This window comes from Bemisia tabaci, chromosome 6 (genome assembly GCF_918797505.1).
Source record: "Bemisia tabaci chromosome 6, PGI_BMITA_v3".
Classification (NCBI taxonomy): Eukaryota; Metazoa; Arthropoda; class Insecta; order Hemiptera; family Aleyrodidae; genus Bemisia; species Bemisia tabaci.
This window is the reverse complement of record NC_092798.1, coordinates 46,739,225-46,758,611: the sequence shown is the minus strand read 5'-3', so window position 1 is coordinate 46,758,611 and position 19,387 is coordinate 46,739,225. Positions and strand designations below refer to the sequence as shown.

The following is a 19,387-nucleotide window of genomic DNA, read 5'->3' as shown; positions in this document are numbered from 1 at the left end:
AAGAAAATTACCTAAAATTGGCAGAAAAATATTCAAAAATTTTCCTGAAAATTAGTGATTTGCCAGGGTAAATTTGGCAACGCCTGAAGGCTCATACGGCGGTTTTCCTTACCACGGCAGTAAGTACGGCGGTAAATCATGACTGTCATTTGCAAATCACCGCCCGCAGTTTGTTTGCAACTCTCCTCCAGAAGTGCATTTGAAGCCTTTTACGGACGGAAAATTGGATGGGTTCATGTGTATCGATGGTCAAAGTGCGGAACTGCGTATCTTTGTTTGCGACGTTGCATAGACTTTCTGTCATATTTTATTTTTTCTTCGGAAAGCTGGACAACATGATTTCTTAAAAACTCTCTTGATTTTTCTTTTCAGTTAGCAGAACATTTTGTATACATTTTAAGCCATAAATTCAGCTCGTTTCTCTTGGAAGAAATTAAGTAGCAAGAGCGGACATTTTAAAACACCCCAATCGAGATACACGGTTTTACCTCTGGCCATCGATAACTATATCGGGATTTTTTCCAAAAGACTTACGTGGAATAGTTTAGGACACTGGCGGGTGCAGCAAATCGGCAACATTGTCTTTCATCCATTTAAACCTATGAAAAAGTCGATTGGAAGGGCCAGGTGCTCCGATAAGAATCGATTATTTAGCATATGTTTAAGAGGAGAAAATCCGATATTGCCGAATTTCTGGATCCGCCTCTGGTTTAGGACCGAGCGTTAGGTAGGAAGCAAGGAACGCATATTGAGGGTTGTTTAAAAACACTAATACGTAAATAAAGAAAAACTTGGGAAGAAACGGGCGCTTGAATTTTTCCTAAATTGACCATGAAACGGCTTTTCCGCATTTGTTCTCATAACAGAAAATATAGGATCCGCAGCCCACATTTAGGACTGCAACGTTGTCACATATTTAAAAAATCAAAGCATAATCCGGAAAATCGACGATAGCGCTATAAAAATCAGTATTAGTTTACTCGATTGTCACAATAAGTAACTCTAGAAATCAAGTTACAGCGCATATGAGAAACAAGCAAAGCGCTCGCTTATTGTTAGTGTCGAATGCGATGAACACTCATTCTAACTCCTGAATGCAACTATTAGAACTCCAAGGATGTCCGTGTTGCATACGCACAGAATTGAAGGCGTTTTGACAAACCAGGCTCGCGCCGCACCGCGGGCTTTACTGCGAGGATTCAAAATGACAGAGCGCTATCAGTTCTTCATGTATGCAACAAAGATACCAAGCACAAATAGCGGAGGATGTTAGGATCTTCTGTGTTTCAGTTTTGAAATCGAAATGTGCTGAGCATGACTTTTAGAGCAGATACTTTCGCCTCAGAAATGTCTTCGAAGAATAAATGAAGAGTTGAAGGCACTTCTGGCACTCTGCCATTTTAAATCGTCTCATTAAAGCCCACCGCAAAATGAGACAAGCCTCAGAGAGAAATATCCATGGTTAAACTCAGACATTCTTCAAATTTATTTTTCATGGCGATCTGGTCGATCAATTTCCTGAAAATATGAAGCACCATCAAGGTGGCTCGTTGCTCCCGAAATATTTAAATTTATCGGACATTTTAAGACACCCCAGTGGAGATTCTAGGTCTCCAAATTTAGCTATCGACATGCCCTTGCCTTGAAAAATAAAACTGATATAATGATTTGTTCCATTAAATCACTTTAATAAGTTATCTATGCTCCTCTAAATCAAGACCTCTTTTTCGTTACGTAAAGAGGACGGCTCATTATAAAGGATGATAACTCAGGTGGACGTGTATTGAAGATTCCTTATCGGGTATTGGCCGAATAAATTCGTGTAAAAGTAAACAAGTGATAAAAAGTGGTTTAGTACCCAAATTTTGGTAAAATTCGAGTTTAATATGGGTAAAAAAAATTCCTGAATAACGTCGGCGAAAATTCATCAGACAAATTCCCACTCTTCTTGACATCCGCGCGCGCACGAATAGGATCTCATTTTGATTGCGATTTTTCCGGCGTTTAAAATGTTTAATCTTTCTCATTGAATAAAAAATCAAAGAAAGCTCCCAACCCTGGCTTTTATTCAACCAAAAAATCACGAAAATTTTATTTGGAACTTGCCTCTCTTCATGAATTGACTGCCAAGGACCATGATGTCGTCACCTTCCAACCATAGTATCACAAGCGCCTTGCGAAGTCTCAAAATTTCGGCCGCAATTTTATTTTTTTTAACAAGGAAACTGTTGGTTGAATCAGTTCGAAAATTACACTGAATTTTAGCAGCAGCAGAAAGAAAAGTCAGTGAAATTTTGCGGACAGCTTTGTGGAACAATTTCTCCGTGAAAAATAAAAATGGCGGCGGAAATTTTGAAACGTCGCATGGCGCTTGTGATGCTGTGGCCGGAAGGTGACGATGTAGCACAAAATGTAAATCGCACACCCAAGAAATATTTTCAATGAATATCTTTTTACAGTCTCGCATTTCGATATCACCTTTGAGGCGTCTTTCCCCAAAAAACTGATCAAGGAATTTCAGCAGGTAATCTGCCAATACCAAATTTGTCTTAAGCGACCATCAACTACCGGCAGATGTATAGTATGATACGTATCTACGACTGATATTATGAATCTGACTTTTCCTGTTGCCAGGCGCATACTTTCAAATATCAAAAATGATACGAATGGAGTGAGGATATTTGAATGAATTTCTCCCGGCACGCACAAGAGTTCAAGCGGAAAACTGCCATAAGGAAACTTTGCGTGATATTTTGGGGTGTGGCCAACCTAGAGTTTGGATTTTAGGTAATTTGGAGGACAAGTCGTAAGGATACAATATTTTTTTTATTTTATTTATCCTGAACTATTCTGATTTGACATTTGATGTCTTCGACGTATGCCTCTTCACCCCGAATCACCCTCATTTTTACCAAAGTTTTCAGGTTTAAACTTATTTATTTATATGACTATAGTTATCCCCATGTATCCTGATGTAACATCGTAGATCAATATTCTAAATGTAATAGTGCCAGCTTCTAAATTTTGATTGACTTGTCACTGAACTTCTCGGCGAAGTGAATTGCGGATTAAACTTCTTGGATACATCACCCCACCCTCTACATACTCAAAATTGAAAAAAGCACACTTATCTTGTTTTAATATTACTCTTAGCATAATGCGACGTTGCTGAAATTAAATTTTACATCGTAAAAACTATGTTACATCACTCTAATGGTAAAAATACCAGCCATTCTCGCTGCGATTTTCCAAAATTGACAATATGGCAATAAAATACAGTAAGGGATGGCAATTTGGATCGATCTTCGGGAAAGGGGAAACTAATACAATTTAAGAGAAATTTGGTCGGCGGGGGAGGTCTCTACTCCCCTGATGAACTTAAAATTTACCAAAATGAACTTCTATCTTTACAACAGATCTAAATACTACGAAGAAAGAAAAAAAATCTTTTTCCGAGTCTCCCGAGCAGCGATTTTTTGCTCTTGAATACATACTTTTGGTGTCCTTTTTCTCACAAAATGCACCGAAACATAAGGAAAGGGAGAGATCAGAGAAGAGAAGAAAGGTAGGCGAAATCGTCATCAACTGAATCACTCAAAGGTCGCAATACGGAAAAATGTTTCGCAATCGAAAAAGATATTACTTTTTCGTGACGTAAACCATTAGAAAACAATCGACCAATTACACTTGTGTGTGTGGTTTTTTTGTCAATTGAGGAGAGGGAAAGAGAGGAGGAAAAGTCAGTCTATAAGAGACGTCGAGTCGCATCGTAAAGTCATATCGTAAAGGCATTGTTATATGAAGACTCATTAGCGGCATCCACATGACGTCATCTGATCTTCAATTTTGATTCTCGCCGTTATTTGCGGAGAAAGATCGCGCTTTGTGCTCCGCGAAAATGACAACTTCACTGAGTCCGCGTCATCTATACTATAAGCTCCAATAAGCTCCAAGACCTCCTAATTTTGCGAAACTGGTAACGCTTACTTCCAGCGTTCTACCGGGCCGATTTTCATGATTTTTGCGGCTATCGAGGGGCAATTGCCTCTAGATAAGCCAACTCTTTTCAGATTTTCAAAATATGGCCCAGGTTTTTTTATATTACGTGGTAAAGTTGCGAATTCTCCCATTTAAACAATGTAAATTTATACTTTTTGTCATAGTTCGTTTGAGCGTTCTACCGGGCCGATTTCCATGATTTTTCGTAAATCGACAGGTAATAGGCCCTAGATGAGCCCGCTGCAATCAGATTTTGGAAAAAGGACCCAGGTTTTTTTAAAATCACGTTATAAAAGTGAGCGAGTTTACAGAAAATCCGGTAGGTACTGCTACCGCTATGCGCGGGAGGATGCGCAATGGTCGAGGAGGCTGCGCAGTAGCTGGGTAGCCTGCGCATCAGCTCTACACTTATCTACACAAGATTCGCACCTCCGACTCTATGTCGAGCGGTGGCCGAGTCGTCTAAAGACGTCAAATGCGTCCGCTTTGATCACAATGTGGATTCGATCCCCGACTTATGAAATCTTAACAATTACCTGACTATCATTGTTCATTGTTTTACTGCAATATTTCATCAGGCAGTCATTCCAAAATGCGTCCTTTTAATTTTAAAGTAATTTTAAGTAAAGTTTAAAATTAAAGTATACCTCATATCGTATTTTTTTTAGGGGAAAAATAAAACTAACAATGATAGGAGGGTAAAAATAGGGCCGCGAAGCGGCCCATTGATGGCGCGGAGCGCCTTCAGGGGGTTGGGCCGCGTAGCGGCCAGGGGGCGTAGCCCCCTAGTAAAGAATTAAGATGTGCGAGACATCTTGGAAACCACTTATTCACACAGGAAAGGAAATTCTAATGAGATAATGAGTTAAATTGTACTATGAAACAAGCCGTTGAGCCGAAAAAATTTCTCACCGGAGAACACTGAAAAAAAAAAAAACACATTGGATCTAGAGTCCTGACTCTTGAAAAATTGACAAGAAAAAATACTCTTGATTCAATTGGATTTTTGCTTGAAACAAAACGAAATCCGCTTAAATTAAGAGGCTTGGTTCTTGATTTAAGCTAGATTCTGATTGAATCAAGAGTACTTTTTCTTGTCGATGTTTTTAAGAGTCTGGACTCTAGATCTAATGTGTTTTTTTTTTTTTTTTTTTTTTTTTTGTTTTTTTTTTCCAGTCAAGGAATGTTTATCTGTCACTCACTATCAAATTTCACATTTCTGTTAAATTCATTAGATTTTGAGAGCTCAAAGTTACACTTTTTAGGGTGTTAGCACTCGCAGCTGAAATTCAACTCTAAAATTACGTCGCGCTTACCATATCTTAGTCGGATTTCTTCGTTCACACACCCCACTCTGTAGCATCCAGAGTAAATAGAGGAGAAACCCTTCCGCCCCCCCTCTACCCACCACCGCGATATTTTTGAAAATTTTAAAAATTCGATTTCTGAAACTTAGCACATGTCCATTTTTAAACACAGTTGAGTCATACATTTTCCGCTTCAGGCGCAAAAGATCCCCATTCGCAAAATAGTCAGATACCATCCTTATGATAATCTCATCATTCAATTCCATGAATGAAAAGAATACATTCCCACTGCGAACTAATTCAACATGTTGACTGTATTGGAAAAGCGAAAATAACGTATGAGAGAGGAAGTTGAGAAAATCCCGTAACCCGCCCATTTTGATATCGTATAGAGATGGGAATAAGTTGTAGTATCTAACGTAGATAGGTATAAGGACTATTGAAAAAATAGATGTGAGACCCCCGAGACTATGATGTCCATCCCGCAGTTAGAGAAAGGGGGAAGAAAAATATGTGGATACTTGTTTCTGTGCCTTGAATATTTGGTTCTTCGAAAACTAAATATAACTGAGATGGCGCGCAATATCGAATAAGGTAAGGTCAACCTTATTGCTTCATCCAAAAGGAATAAACGTTTTTGCACTCCGGTGTGAAAATCTGCAATAAGAACCTTGAGCCTCGTTAATTGAAATTTCTGGTAACTTTTCGGACAACGTTTTCAAGTATAAGATTCCGGTCTATTCTTTTTATGCTCTATCGGCATGTCGTCACCTTCCGGCCATGCGACGTTTCAAACGTTCCGCCCCCAGTTTATTATTTTACAGAGAAATTGTTGGTCGAATCTGGTTGAAAATTAATTTCACTGAATTTTATCGAAAGCACAAAGAAAATTCATTTTCGGACAGCTTCGTTGAACAATTTCTCTGTAAAAAAACAAAATTGAAAAAAAAATTTGAAACATCATATGACGCTTGTGATACGTTGACCGGAAGATGACGATGTTAGATTTTTTTTTTAAAACTCATTATTAAGACGTTAAGAGGAGCGCAGCATGATTCCTAAAAATTTTCAGATTTGTTTTGTCTGGGGTCATTGTATGTGATGGATTATTGTAATTGACCGTTTTTATGACTTATCTACTCGAGAAAAAATATCAGAGAAAAAAAATATATCAAAAAAATATAAAAAAAAAGTACCAAACGTCGCAAACGCCGATATACGTGTCTCCGGACTTAAACCATCGAATTGTTCATCATGCATGGTATCGTTAGTAATACCTTGGATTTATTTTTTCGGAGCGTTAACAATTAACCGTCGTATAAATAAAATCTTTATTTCGGACTCTTAGTCAATGGAAACGGAGCTATATTTAGGAAATTTCCATATTCTAAATCACCCGTGCATATTCAAAACAGTTTCGGCAACTAACGATCTTAGAGATTGTCGCGCCGATTTCATAAACACAGGTGGCTATTTTTTTCGGTTAATTTTCCTCCAATCCTCATCATGTCCCATTGTATTATGTACCTGACCACCAAGACGAGAAATATTTTTTTGTTACTTATTTTTTTCTATGAGAGATAATAGCTTCATTTTAATGATAAAACTTGCGTGATACCTCATCGGCAGGGCGTGGTAAGGAGAAATTTCACTTTAGTTAGAGTTTTTTCCGCCGAATGGCGAGTTGTTCTATAAACGGTGCATCTTGATGTTATTTCTGTGCGTCTCCGCGACCATTTTCAAATTTAACCCTGCGTTGTCCTCTATTTCCTTTTGCATTTATTCATGAGAATGTAAGAACACTGGTGATGGATGACACTAGGTGAAAAAATTCATCGTAACCCGCAGCCCAGAAGATCGCTCCTGGTAGCTTTTCAATCTGTTTCCTCAGCTGCTGACGACGTCTCGACTGAAAAATTTGCATTTCAAAATACTTTCTCCGATTTAAATTCAGTCGACCTATCCACTTCAAAGCTTCCTCATATCTAGAAATCGAAACAGGATCTGTTCATTTTTTTTTTTTTTTGGTTGAGGGCAAGTGTCAACATGTGCTCTCACGCTTTTTTTCACCCTGATGATGCATTAGTAGCGTGGCGTGAATTGCGATACATCGATTGTTACGCCATTTAAACGTATGGTAAAGAATCGATTATAAAGGCGTTCGCTGCGAACACCCTGTTTATCGATCATTTTCCATAGGTTTAAGTGACATAACAATCGATATATCGCAAAGCACGCCACGCCACTGTGAAAGCACATGTCAAATAATGAAGGACAAAAGGAGTGTCACCTTTGACTGATGCTCTATCTGTCTTACTCATCTCTTTGCTGTCAAAAAAAGCATGTACTTTCATGAATAAGGATGACCTGAAGTTATTTAAAACGCAATGCTTGGCGCACTTTGTGGCTGTTCCGATTTTAGTCCCTCTTGGGGCTGTATTCAAAGTCTATTTTATGTCAAGTCAAGAAACAACGTAACTGATACAGACTTTAAAAGATGCATCCCTTCAAATGTATATAGAGGCTTTGCTTGGTCATCGATTTTTTTTTTTTTTTTTTTCTTTTCTTTTTTTTTTTCAGGTTTTATGGCTTATACCTCTTCTCAGAGATCTGCATCCAACTATAGATAGAGATTTAATGTCCTTAGACAAGAGGGCGATAGGGAAATCCATGCTCCGGCTTCAATTTTTCAGGGATTAAGGCCGAGTAGAATCTGTTTCTGCAGATCCACTGGTCAGTTCCGTGAAAATTTATCGCCACCACCGGGATTCAAACCCGGGACCTATTGGTCTAGTCAGACGCGCTGACCGCTAGGCCAATCTGACCGGCTGTCATCGAAATTAAGACGCGGCCTAGGGGGGCACTCGACGCTGACTGCAGTGGCCTTGTACAGTTTTTTTAGGAAGATATATATTCTATTATTTGGACGAGTTTGCGATGATTCAAAGGAGGTGTTGCGATTTAGGCCAAAACCGGCCCCTTCACGGAACCGGGAAATTTTTGGATATCTGGCAGTCGATGCATATTTCACAGAATTAGTCGGGTTTTGCCGATACTCACATTTTTCGGCTCCACAAAAGGGGCCTAAACATGGGTCTGAAGCCAAAATTAGATATAGCCGAAAATTCATATTTTTAGGGGTTCTATCTCAGATTCCAACCTGGCCCCAAAGGTAACGGGTGATGAGCTTCGAATATATTGTGAAGGACACCTAGAGACGTGTCTTACGAAAATTTGGCCACCTGTCAGCTTTGAGCCCAGTCCAAAATCTTAGGTACATCCCTGAAACAAATGAATTTTCAGCTATTATGGGCTAAAAAGTTAGATAGGTTCGATTTTGAACTTGCGGGCTCTGGAGCCATGTTTAAGCTCCTGTCTCGGAGCCGGAAGATGTCAGTATCGGCAAAGCCCGACCATCTTCGTAATATATGAATCGTCAATTTCCAAATATCCAAAAAAAATCCCGATTCTGTGGGAAGGGGGGGGGGGAATTTCGGCCCAAATCGGACGTGTTTAAGGAAATGGAACAGTATAGGCATTGTCGCAAGACTTCAGAACTGCATTGCTAACCACACTTACTTTTTATGCATCGCTCTGTCGCACAAAGGATCGAGTCAATTAGAGAGGTCGGACATGAAATTTTTGCCCTGGTAAAAATTGGCGATAAGAGCTGCGTTTCAAAATACCATAGGAGTTCTTACAGCCGGCTAAAGAATGCTACAGAAAATCATATAGCTGGCTGTAGAGTGCGGAGAAAATCATACGGCAGGGCTATACGAAGCGATAAAAAATTATGCAGTCGGGCTATGGTTCCTGTCGCCGGGCTTTACACTTTATCGCCTGGCTGTTGCTTTTTCGCCATCGATTATAAGAGGCTATAAGAAATTGTGTAGAAATTCGTGTGCTTTGGAAATCATTAAGTTTGATACGGAACCACCTCAATATTTACAAAACACACATTATATTTTCCTTTAATACATATTTTTTTTCATCAATTAAAATGAGAACAATCCATACAGGATGTGCAAACATTTCAAAATCATGAGTTGAATAACGCTGACTCCGTCAGATTAAATATTAGAGCCTAACACAAGGCGGAGCGGCGACGCACTGGCGCCTACAAACCCAACAGGGATACTTCACGCATTGCGCAACGCGTGAAGTATCCCTGTTAGGTTTGTAGGCGCCAAAGCGCGCTTCGAGCTAGCTGCCCGCCTGCCGCGCCGCAGCGTGCCACGGCGCTTGAAGCAACTATTTCACACCAGAGGTATTGCACAGTATCATACGAAACTGAAGGCGCTCTAATATATTAGGAATGGCAGGCATCCATCAAAAGTACGGAGCTTTCCTCGCAAAATAAATCAAGATACTACGGCCCAAAAAGAGAGCAGTAGTCCAAAAACTCACGAAATCCTAGCATCCGTAATTAGTAACGTTTGCATACACTTTATCGCCTGGCTGTTGCTTAATCGCCTTCGGCTATAAAAGGGTATAATAGAAATTGTGTAGCCGGCTATAGAAGCTATTGGAAATCTTACAGCCGGCTGTAGGTCTATGGTATTTTGGAACACAGATTCTACTGCCAATTTTTACCAGGGTGACTAAAACTGCAAATTGTCACGTTTATTTCGTCACATTTTAAATTTCAAGGGGTGCTCCTAGTAGAAAACACAAGAAAACCAATGGGACCCCTATTAGAACCTCGCAGTTTTGTATAAGCAGAGTTATAAGCGTTTAAAGTTTCCGAATTTCGTCCAACCTCTCCTATTGCCTCGATCTACTGTGCGTCGTTTAAGGGTGGCTGCTGATGACTCCTTTACACATGAAAATCACTTTTCGTATCTGGCAATCAGAAATCGAAACTAAAACGTCGTTTGCTCCTCTTACAAAAAAAAATTATATTTTCGCAAGGAAATTCGAATACTAATGGGTGTTTTCCTGCTGCGTCGGAATGATTGTCTCGCCACTATTTTAATATCAATTTACAGATTGTTTGCTTGCCTTTCCTCATGCTTGCGCCGAAGACGGAGCGCGCGGTGTGTAAATGAGGTGTATTAGCCATTCACATCCCGTCACGTAAGGTAGAACGCAGCGCTGGTGCTGAATGCTGATGTCGTTGGAGCCAAAATTACAGGATCGCTTGATCTGGAGCGTCACCTAGCATCGGAGGTCTAATTAACGGTCGCTCATCGGGGAAAACGCGAAGGCGCGACCGGGGAAAACACTCTGAATTAAATTGGAGGTTTGGGATGCGCCATTGATAGCTCTAGATCAAGGGCGCTTCCATTGCCATCAATTCTCAGGTGGCTGAAAATTTAGAGGAAGCAACAGCAACACTGACACGAAGTGAGTTTAAAGTTGCGCGCATTGTTATTTCTCCTTCAATTATTTAGGTAGGCTAGAGAACATCCACCATACAGGAATTCGGTTTGACGGATTTAACCAGACTACAACTACACGAGACGTTGCCTCGCAAACGGAGATACGCGGTTTCGCACTTTAGCCACCGATCACCGGAAAAAAACACATTGGATCTAGAGTCCAGACTCTTGAAAACATCAACAAGAAAAAATACTCTTGATTCAGTCGGATTTTTGCTTCAATCAAGAACCAAGCCTCTTAATTTGAGCGGATTTCCTTTTAATTTAAGCTTAAATCTGATTGAATCAAGAGTATTTTTTCTTGTCAATGTTTTCAAGAGTCTGGACTCCGATGTTTTTTTTTTTTTTTTTTTTTTTTTTCCCCAGTGATGGGTATGTTCATACAATCTCAAGTTTCAGTCTGCTCCTACGTTTTCTTTTTATGACAGAAAATATCAGAGAAAATTAGACAACGTCTCATGTCGATGGCCAAAGTGCGAAACCACTGTTTCTTTTGCGGTTTTTCAAAATATCCGCTCCTGCTTTATTTTTTTGATAGGAAAGGAACCCGACTTTACCGTTTGAAATTTACACAGAATTTTTCTCCAACATATACAAGAATGATCAAGCTTTTAAGGAATTTGGTCTCATTCTCTTGTTAAAAATAAAACATGAGAGAAAATTGGACGTGTTCCTGTCAAACGGAACTATGTGCATTAGGAAGTGAGCCCTGTTATGCATACGCGCTTATGAGCCTCAGGACTCGTGTCTTAATGCAAACAGTTCCGTTTGGCAGAAATACGCCCAATTATGAGCTGATTTTGAGCCAATCCGTTCAATTTTACTTCGTCGCAATGGGATACGTTTGGCATCTCTAGCCACTTATTAATTTGCATTATGAGATGCAGGACAATACAAGGAACGAAGAGATCAACGCACACCAAAAAAACGATTAAATTAGGGCATTTGTGTAGAATGCTAAATACATCAACATTGTTGTCTCTCATTATCATCTACATGGCCTCATTTTTTTCAAGAATCACAGAAAATCAGCGAGACACTCCAACGCAATGCACTGATTTCCGAACATTTTCAAGGTCAATTAAAAATCAGCCCACATTTCGGATTTCGAGGAGGGAGCGAGAAATCCACGCGTAACCTACATTTGATAATGTTATGGCAGTTCTTAACACTTCCGAAATCTTTCCTATCTCGGGTTGAAATGAGCCTTAAATTCTTCAATTCAAAGCTTAATAGAAAAAAAAAAACGGCCGCCGTAGAATGAAGAAAAAGACATGCAGTTCACGGTCAACGAACAGATAATCCATTAATGAGTGTGCTAGATCCAAGCACGTGAGTACTGCAGTGCTAAGTAAGAACGCCGTATGAACCTTCACGCGTTGCCAAATTTCCTTTGATAAAACACGAATTTTAAGGTAAACTTTTGGATATTTTTCCTCTAATTTTTCAGAATTTTTTGTTCGCAATTTTACTTACAGCTTCTGCAAATTTTAAGGAAAAATATTCATGACTCTCCTCGAAAATAAATATTTAATTGAAGGATATTTGGCAACTCTCAAATGTTCATGCGGCGTTCTCCTTTAACATGGCAGAGTAGAGTGACCCGTCACTTGGGCATTTGATTACAGATCGACGTAGCCGTTTTTCAATGAAATTTCCACAGCCATAACACGACGGAGTTGGAAGATTAATATTTGAAAATGTCTCGCGGATGAAACAAAACTAAATGTCAAGAATTTAATCGATACCTCGCAAGAAAGTTCGAGAATCCGCCGAGTGCCCCAGCCTCATTCCTTCTGAGTTGAGAGCAATGGCAAAGAAGCAAATGTCGAAGAAAAATGCATAATTGAAATGCAGAATGGTAATTCAAAACCTGGTTAGCGCCGTCAGGTGTTGCCACGACCGTGCAATATCTTCTCTCATTTATCGGGAATCTTTTAGTGGTCAGCATAGGGTTACTCAGGGCCAATTTGCTAGGGGGGTCTTCCCCGGAAAATTTTTGAAAGTTTCAAGCCCATTTGGACGCGTTTTGAGGCTTCCATAGTGCAAATTTTTGAAAATACGAATGGTGAATGATGAAAATTATAAAAACGTATGTATCTTGGTATTGAGTTTTTACAAAATTCAGTTTTATTTACTTTTTCTGGGGAAAATCAACAAATTGTAGACATACTCTTGAAAGAGGATTAAATTATTCAAAATTTTGGGGGACATAGGAACAAAAATTGATCAGACCGCTTCAAAAAGTGAACTGTGACTGTGCATTTTTGCATTCTTGTCGTTGCAAACCGAAATATGTAATTTTACAGTTTCACTCAGCGGCCGAGGCGTACGAGTTTCCGTCAGTAGATGAAACTTTATTTCATGCAAAAATAATTTCTGCAAAGGTGCGCCCTTGGCTGATAGCATGACAAGACGTGAAACACGATACGCAGAGTAAGGACACAAACATACTCGTACTCTTCGATTTCCCCCAGTGGTTGTCACTTTAATCCGCTGGTTGAAAATATTAGCAGCGTTTATTAGAGACTAAAGCCTAGATGTCAAGATCATTCTCATCCGAGGGACCGCACTTTTCAACTTTGTGAGGCACTTGACACTTGAAAGGCAGTGCTGTCATTTTATTTCACCGAAGATTCCGCGATTTCCGGATTTAATTAAATCCGACACCCCCCTCCCATTCTGAGAAAAATTCCGATTTTTTCAAAAGTGCCAAAAAAGTGCGTCGCATTATTTATGAACGCTCCCTTATGTGCAGGCTCTGTGCATATGGATGATAAGGGTGAATATTAAAGATACTCGCGTTATAACTCTACTGTGACGTATTGAACAATGCACACTTTACGTGAGAAATCTCAAAGAGGGCTTCCTATTTCGAAAATGTTGACGATTTCTCAGTTTTTACCTTCTATTATATTTTTCCCCGTAAATCATGACAAAAGGTAAGAAATTGAAGTATCTCTCGCATGGAGGCATCCCTCAGTTTCTTGCCTCCTTCATTACTTTATGACCAAGGCCCCTGAAGTGATATACTGTCATGCTAAGGAAGAACGCCGTATGAACCATCAGGTGTTGCCTTTCCTTCGAAAAACAACGAATTTGCAGGAAATTCCATCTAAAAAGTCTGAACATGCCAAGGAAAAATATCCATAACTTTCTTCGAAAATGGATATTTTCTGAGAGGAGAGTTGGCAACATTAAAAGCTCATACGGCGTTTTTCCAAAGCACGGCAGTAGGTACAGTTGTCACACATCCCTCCATTCCTTATACCGTCTCAAAAATAGTCACTGCCACTAGGGTTCAGTGGAATTTTGTTCAAAGCATGACACGTTTTTGGAATATAGAACCACTCATTAAACCCTCTTTGAACCACTTAGTCCTGCTGTGATACAGATCGCGTAAGAATAGAGCGAAATAGCATAATTGGGGCAGAGCAGCAAGATCAGTCTTCCTGCTTCCGCCCTCTTTCAGAGAAGGCAGCTAGGAACACTGCCATGATAGCGAAGAGAGCAGTAAATGCATACTGGGATGAACCTCAAAACGCATAAAATCATGCTCTAACCATGGCTCATCCAGGTATGCACTTACTGGTCTCCTCGCTATTACGACAGATACTCGTAATGGTCGCAGTAGGACGTGAGTAAGTGTGGCATTAAACCAGCCCGGCGGTGTCAGTCCGAAAACTGAACGACCTCCTCTGCGCCTGCGCGGGCTATAATTTTTTTGTGAATCAGCCGCCGAACTGACCAGGGTCAATGTCGAAGACACGCGACACCTCTCGCTGTTCGAGATGAAGCTGTAAGTTGTCAAACTGCAGCTAACATATATGCAATTTTTTTTGCTTATAAAATAAGTAAGCTCATGAGTGTCTCAGTATGAAATGAAGAAGGTACCGATCATAAAATACGTATAACGCTTTAAAAAGAAGAGGTTTGTGCCTACGGCACGGGTGTGCTACATGCGGAAGGAGCGTTCTGTGTTGCACTACGCAACGCTAGAAGCAGGGTGGCATGAAACATAAGATAGAAATGGAAGATTGGAAATTTCACGAGGCTGTGAAATATTTCATATTTTTCAGGGGCTAGAGTATGCAACCCTTATTTAAACACACACAAATAGAAGAAAGGTCCAATTTTTAAATTTTGCGAAACACGTAAAGGAACCGGTATTTTTCAACATGTTTCATAAATGTCTGAAATTTCATGAAATATTTCGCGTAAAATTTAGAAATTTCATTTTTCATGAAATTTTGTCATCCTGGCTAGAATGGACGCTTAACGCAAAATCACCTACATGCACGGGGAACTAAAGGTACATATCACAAGTGAAACTTCCAAACCGTGAATCTCGGTTTGCGACGTTGCGGACTTCCTGATATACTTCATTTTCCAAATGGAGATAACTATTCAACGTCAAACCTCAAAATCTGCCGTGATTTTTCTTTTCCAAGCGAAGGAAATTCTGAGAAAGCTTTAAGGAGTGACGTTGATTTGTTCTCCTTTAAAAAAATAAAATTGGAGCAGAGATTCTTAAATACCACACTGAAAAAAGTGCCTTGTCCGAGAAACAAGGATTCCAGTCCCCCAGACAAGACCGTCTTGTTATATTTGATCCACAAGGCATTCTTGTTCGTGGGACCCATACAGTCTTGTTCAGGGAACAAGACTTCCTTGATGCATAAGTCAAAAGTCTAGTCACGGTAACAAAATTGTCTAGTTCTGGGAACAAGACTTGTCTTGTCACAGTATTCGGAAGAAATTAAAATTGCAAAAAAAATGTCCAGATTTATATGAATTGCAATTTTTATATGAAAATTTAATTAATCTCTACTTCCTTCACTCCTCTTACACCAGAATTGTCCCATTCGATCTTTCAAATTTTACCGACCTGATCGGGATTTGAACGCGGGCCCATCTGGTTATGGACCGAGTGTCTTACTGACCGAGCTATCCGGGCTAGTTGTATAATGGAGCCGAATTATAAGTATAAGTACAGCCCACAGAATTACTTTTTCATTGTGTTGCTATCTCAAGTCTGTGGAATGCGTAGAGCATCAGATTGTTTGGTTTTTTTCTTTTTTACTATTTACCGTTTACGAAAAGGAATTTACACTCTACATCAGATAAAAATGGACAATTTAGGCCGGAAAAATGTGTTTCTTCAAGCAACGATGTTTCCTTTGTTCCCTGTTAAAAAACGAGATACGCGGTTTGGGAGTTTCACTGTCAATATGGTGTTCATAAAATGAGATTGAAATATTAGTTGTTCCTTCCTGCAAATTGTAGTCCAAATGAACAAAATATGCAGAATGAAAAATTGTGTAGTGAGATTTCATCCTTCTATTTCACTTAAAGGAACTACCCTTGTAGGATAATTGGATTACATTTCGCAAGAGGGAACCACTGTCTCTGGCCCTTCTATAAAAGCATCTTTCTGCATAGGGAAACCAATGACATATATGTTTTTTCTGAAAGGAGCCAGAAGTAGTGGTTCCTTATTGCAAAATGTAATTCAATTATGCTAACACCCAACCTTATGCACGCACTAATGAAAAAAAAAAAAAAAAACACACACACACACAGCTTATTATGCACACAGCGCAAAATCTCTAAAATGAATGCATGAAAGAGATGCAGCTAGAATGAAATACAGTGCATGACTTAAATCGGATTTTCGAAACTAAAAAAAAAAAAAAAAAAAAAAAAAAAAAAAAAAAAAAAAAAAAAAAAACGATAAAAACCATAAGAACGAGTTGATTGCATCATTCGTATTACCAATTAAGTAGTGAGAAAAATGACGCAATACTCGAAAAATTAGTATACAGTGATTTAAAATGTCTATACGCCAAACATCGATTCATCGTTCCCCGGACAAGGAACGCAACTCCATTCCAAGATTGTAAAATTGACGCAAACAATTCAATTTTTTACAAAAATGCACCAGTGCGATTTTTTTAAAAAAAAATTTCTGATATTTGCACGAGATCGGATGAAAAATCGGTGATATTTTCAGTTAGAAATGCTCAAGATTCTTCGGCCGAAATTGCGATTTACGATAAGAAATTTGGCAACATTGAAATGTAGTTACGTCCTTTTGTTGGAGAACAACGAGTTGTAGCACTAAATCTGGGCAATTAGATGCATAGCGTGCCGCACACGATTGGAGCAAGTTCGGTTAATCTTATTATCCTAGTGAAAAAACTGTAGACTACATTGACCGTAAGAATAGTAAGATTACGGTGGCGGTGGAGCATAAAAATTTATGCCGTCTGGGGCGCACCCTCACGTAAGATCCTGAAGTGAGAAGTAATATAACTACGATTCAAGTCTCATTTTTTGTCTAATCGAAAAGTTAGTTAAAGAGACTGCGCGGGTGATTGTTGAATCGTTATCGAAATTAAGATCCTGATCGATAAATCCCTATCTTAGCGATGCCTTTTATCGATCATGAATTCGATATCGATTCAATAATCGAGCAAATAGATCACTATCGAGACGAATATAATAAATTGTTTTTTGCTGGATGGCGGAAAGATAAAGAATGAATGGTAATTAGGCAACAAAAAATTAATACGACCGTAAAAAATAAGTTGTCGCTGCTATTTTCAATCCTATATGCTCAAATCGTAATTCCAATCTGTTTTCTGCGTGTAACTAGGAGTTTTTAGTTGTGGGAGTGTAGGAGGAGGATAGGTTCAGGGGATTACGGAGCCGTCGCTCTTTGAACCACGGCAACTCTATTTAAAAGATCCTGTTAAATCCGTCAGGGCTATTTTACTAATTTTATTTGGGTTCCACGATATAGATATATTTAACTTTTGAGAAGTTCCACATGGATGGCCAACGAACAATACCCCCTGTCTGCAAAATAACGATTTTGCAGAACGAAGAGAAAACTTCGCCATTTTTGTAATTTTAAGGTTGGATTTGCAAATTTTTATACATTATAGCATCATTGAAGTGCTCCTCTACAGAATTTGAAAAAAACTATAATTTTCAGCTTGCATATTGAGCATTTCCGTTTTGCGAATTGCGTCATTGAAGCGCTCCCCTACAGAATTTGACAAAAACTAAAATCTTCATTTTGTGTATTTTATACTATAGAATGCGCGGCAAAGTTGCAAACTCATTTTTGTCAGGATTGTCAGTCAGACGGTATTGTTTGCATGTCCTCGACATGCGGTTCCCATAGCTCCTTAATTTACGTAAGAGATACTTGACGGACCATTGTTGAAAGACTCCGCCAAAGGAGTAAAAATTGGGACGAGACAGAATGCTAAAATTTTCTTAAATTTCGGCCTCGGGAACCTCTTAATTCGGTAAAAACCACGTAGGTAGAGGGACTAGGTAAGCAGGGCGAGCATCAACATTTTTAGGTAGATGTTAACTTGATTTTCTTCCGGGCAAGGTTTTTAGACAAACTTTCCCAAAACACACATTCAGGAGAGATAACCATTGCTGCACAGAGGATATCTGCTGGCCTACCTCGAAAATTGAGGGCGAAATGCCGATATGCGTATCGTCTGCACTTTATTTGTGTCAATTCTGCTTCCTCTAAATTTTCAATCAGAAAACGACAACAAGATTCGTCAATCATAATCATAAATACATCCAATTCTTACCCTGACTAAAGGTTACTACACTTTTTCTCAGGAGAAAATTAAAAAGGGGGAGATTGAATGAACACTTACCCCATTTCTTCGGTTAGAAAAGTCAAAAAGCGCTGGAAAACCAACCACTAGGCGCGAAAAAAGAAGCGCCGGTTCCACCAACGAGCGGATGATAATTTTCGCGGGCGTTCGCGGGAGAGGCACGAGATGAGACTGGAAACTGAAGCGCGCGAGAGAAAAAATCGCGGGTAAAAAAAGGAGGAATAGGTCGGTACTGCTCTCCGAAGGTTGTCAGATCAGCCTGAAAATCGTAATTCCAACGCAAGCATTCGAAAGAGCACCTATCAAACGAGATGAGGTAAGAACGGATGATCAGGGTCGCGTTTTCGGCTTGAGAATTTGGAAACAAAAATTTTCTCAAGGGAATGGAGAATTTGCAACCAATTTTTATATTGTTTTATCTGAAAGTGCTCAAAGAGCTGATTTCACAGCATTTTTTAAAATTTTTTTCTGATATGGGAAATGGTATAAAAATATATTTAAAAGTGAAGAAATGCACCGCCTAGTGATGTCATCTGGCGGCAGTTCTCATTTAAACACACGTATTTTAGCAGATAAGATCATTTTGTCATATCTTCTCCAACAATTGGACTAAATTTTGCAATTTGGAACTATAAATTCTAGCCTGGTTTAAAAACAACGTATGTGCCGTTAGTTTCCCTATGCACATAAGTGTTTTTTCAGATGAGCCAGAATTTATAGCTCTAAATTGCAAAATGCAGTTCAATTGTTCAATTCATGCACCAAAGGGTATCCTCGTGTTTAGTTGACTTCGCAGTTTCCACTTAAACACGAAATTCATCAAATTTCTGAAACCTGCAAATTCTCTATTACTTACATGTGGGGAACGCACGTTTGATATTTAGCCTTCAATTCTTGAGGTAGGCCAGAAAATATCTTCCTTGTTGTTCCCAAATCTTGCCTCTCTCTCAGTAAATTATGTTAAAGTCGATTTTGGCGCTGAAGCACTCTGTTCCTCTAATGAATGAATTTAATCCAGAGGTGATTCTTGAATATTGGCATCACTGCT

At 39.2% G+C, this 19,387-nt stretch overlaps 1 protein-coding gene across 1 annotated transcript in view; it reads right to left on the bottom strand.

The window, feature by feature from the left end:
- Window positions 1-18,525, bottom strand: part of LOC109030070 (epidermal retinol dehydrogenase 2) — a 51,101-nt gene extending 32,576 nt beyond the window's left edge. The window contains exon 1 of the mRNA XM_019040834.2: window positions 18,379-18,525. Within this exon, the coding sequence (XP_018896379.1) occupies window positions 18,379-18,383 (5 nt within the window). The 5' untranslated portion in view covers window positions 18,384-18,525. The remainder of the gene's footprint in view (window positions 1-18,378) is intronic.
- Between the last annotated feature and the right edge of the window lie 862 nt (window positions 18,526-19,387).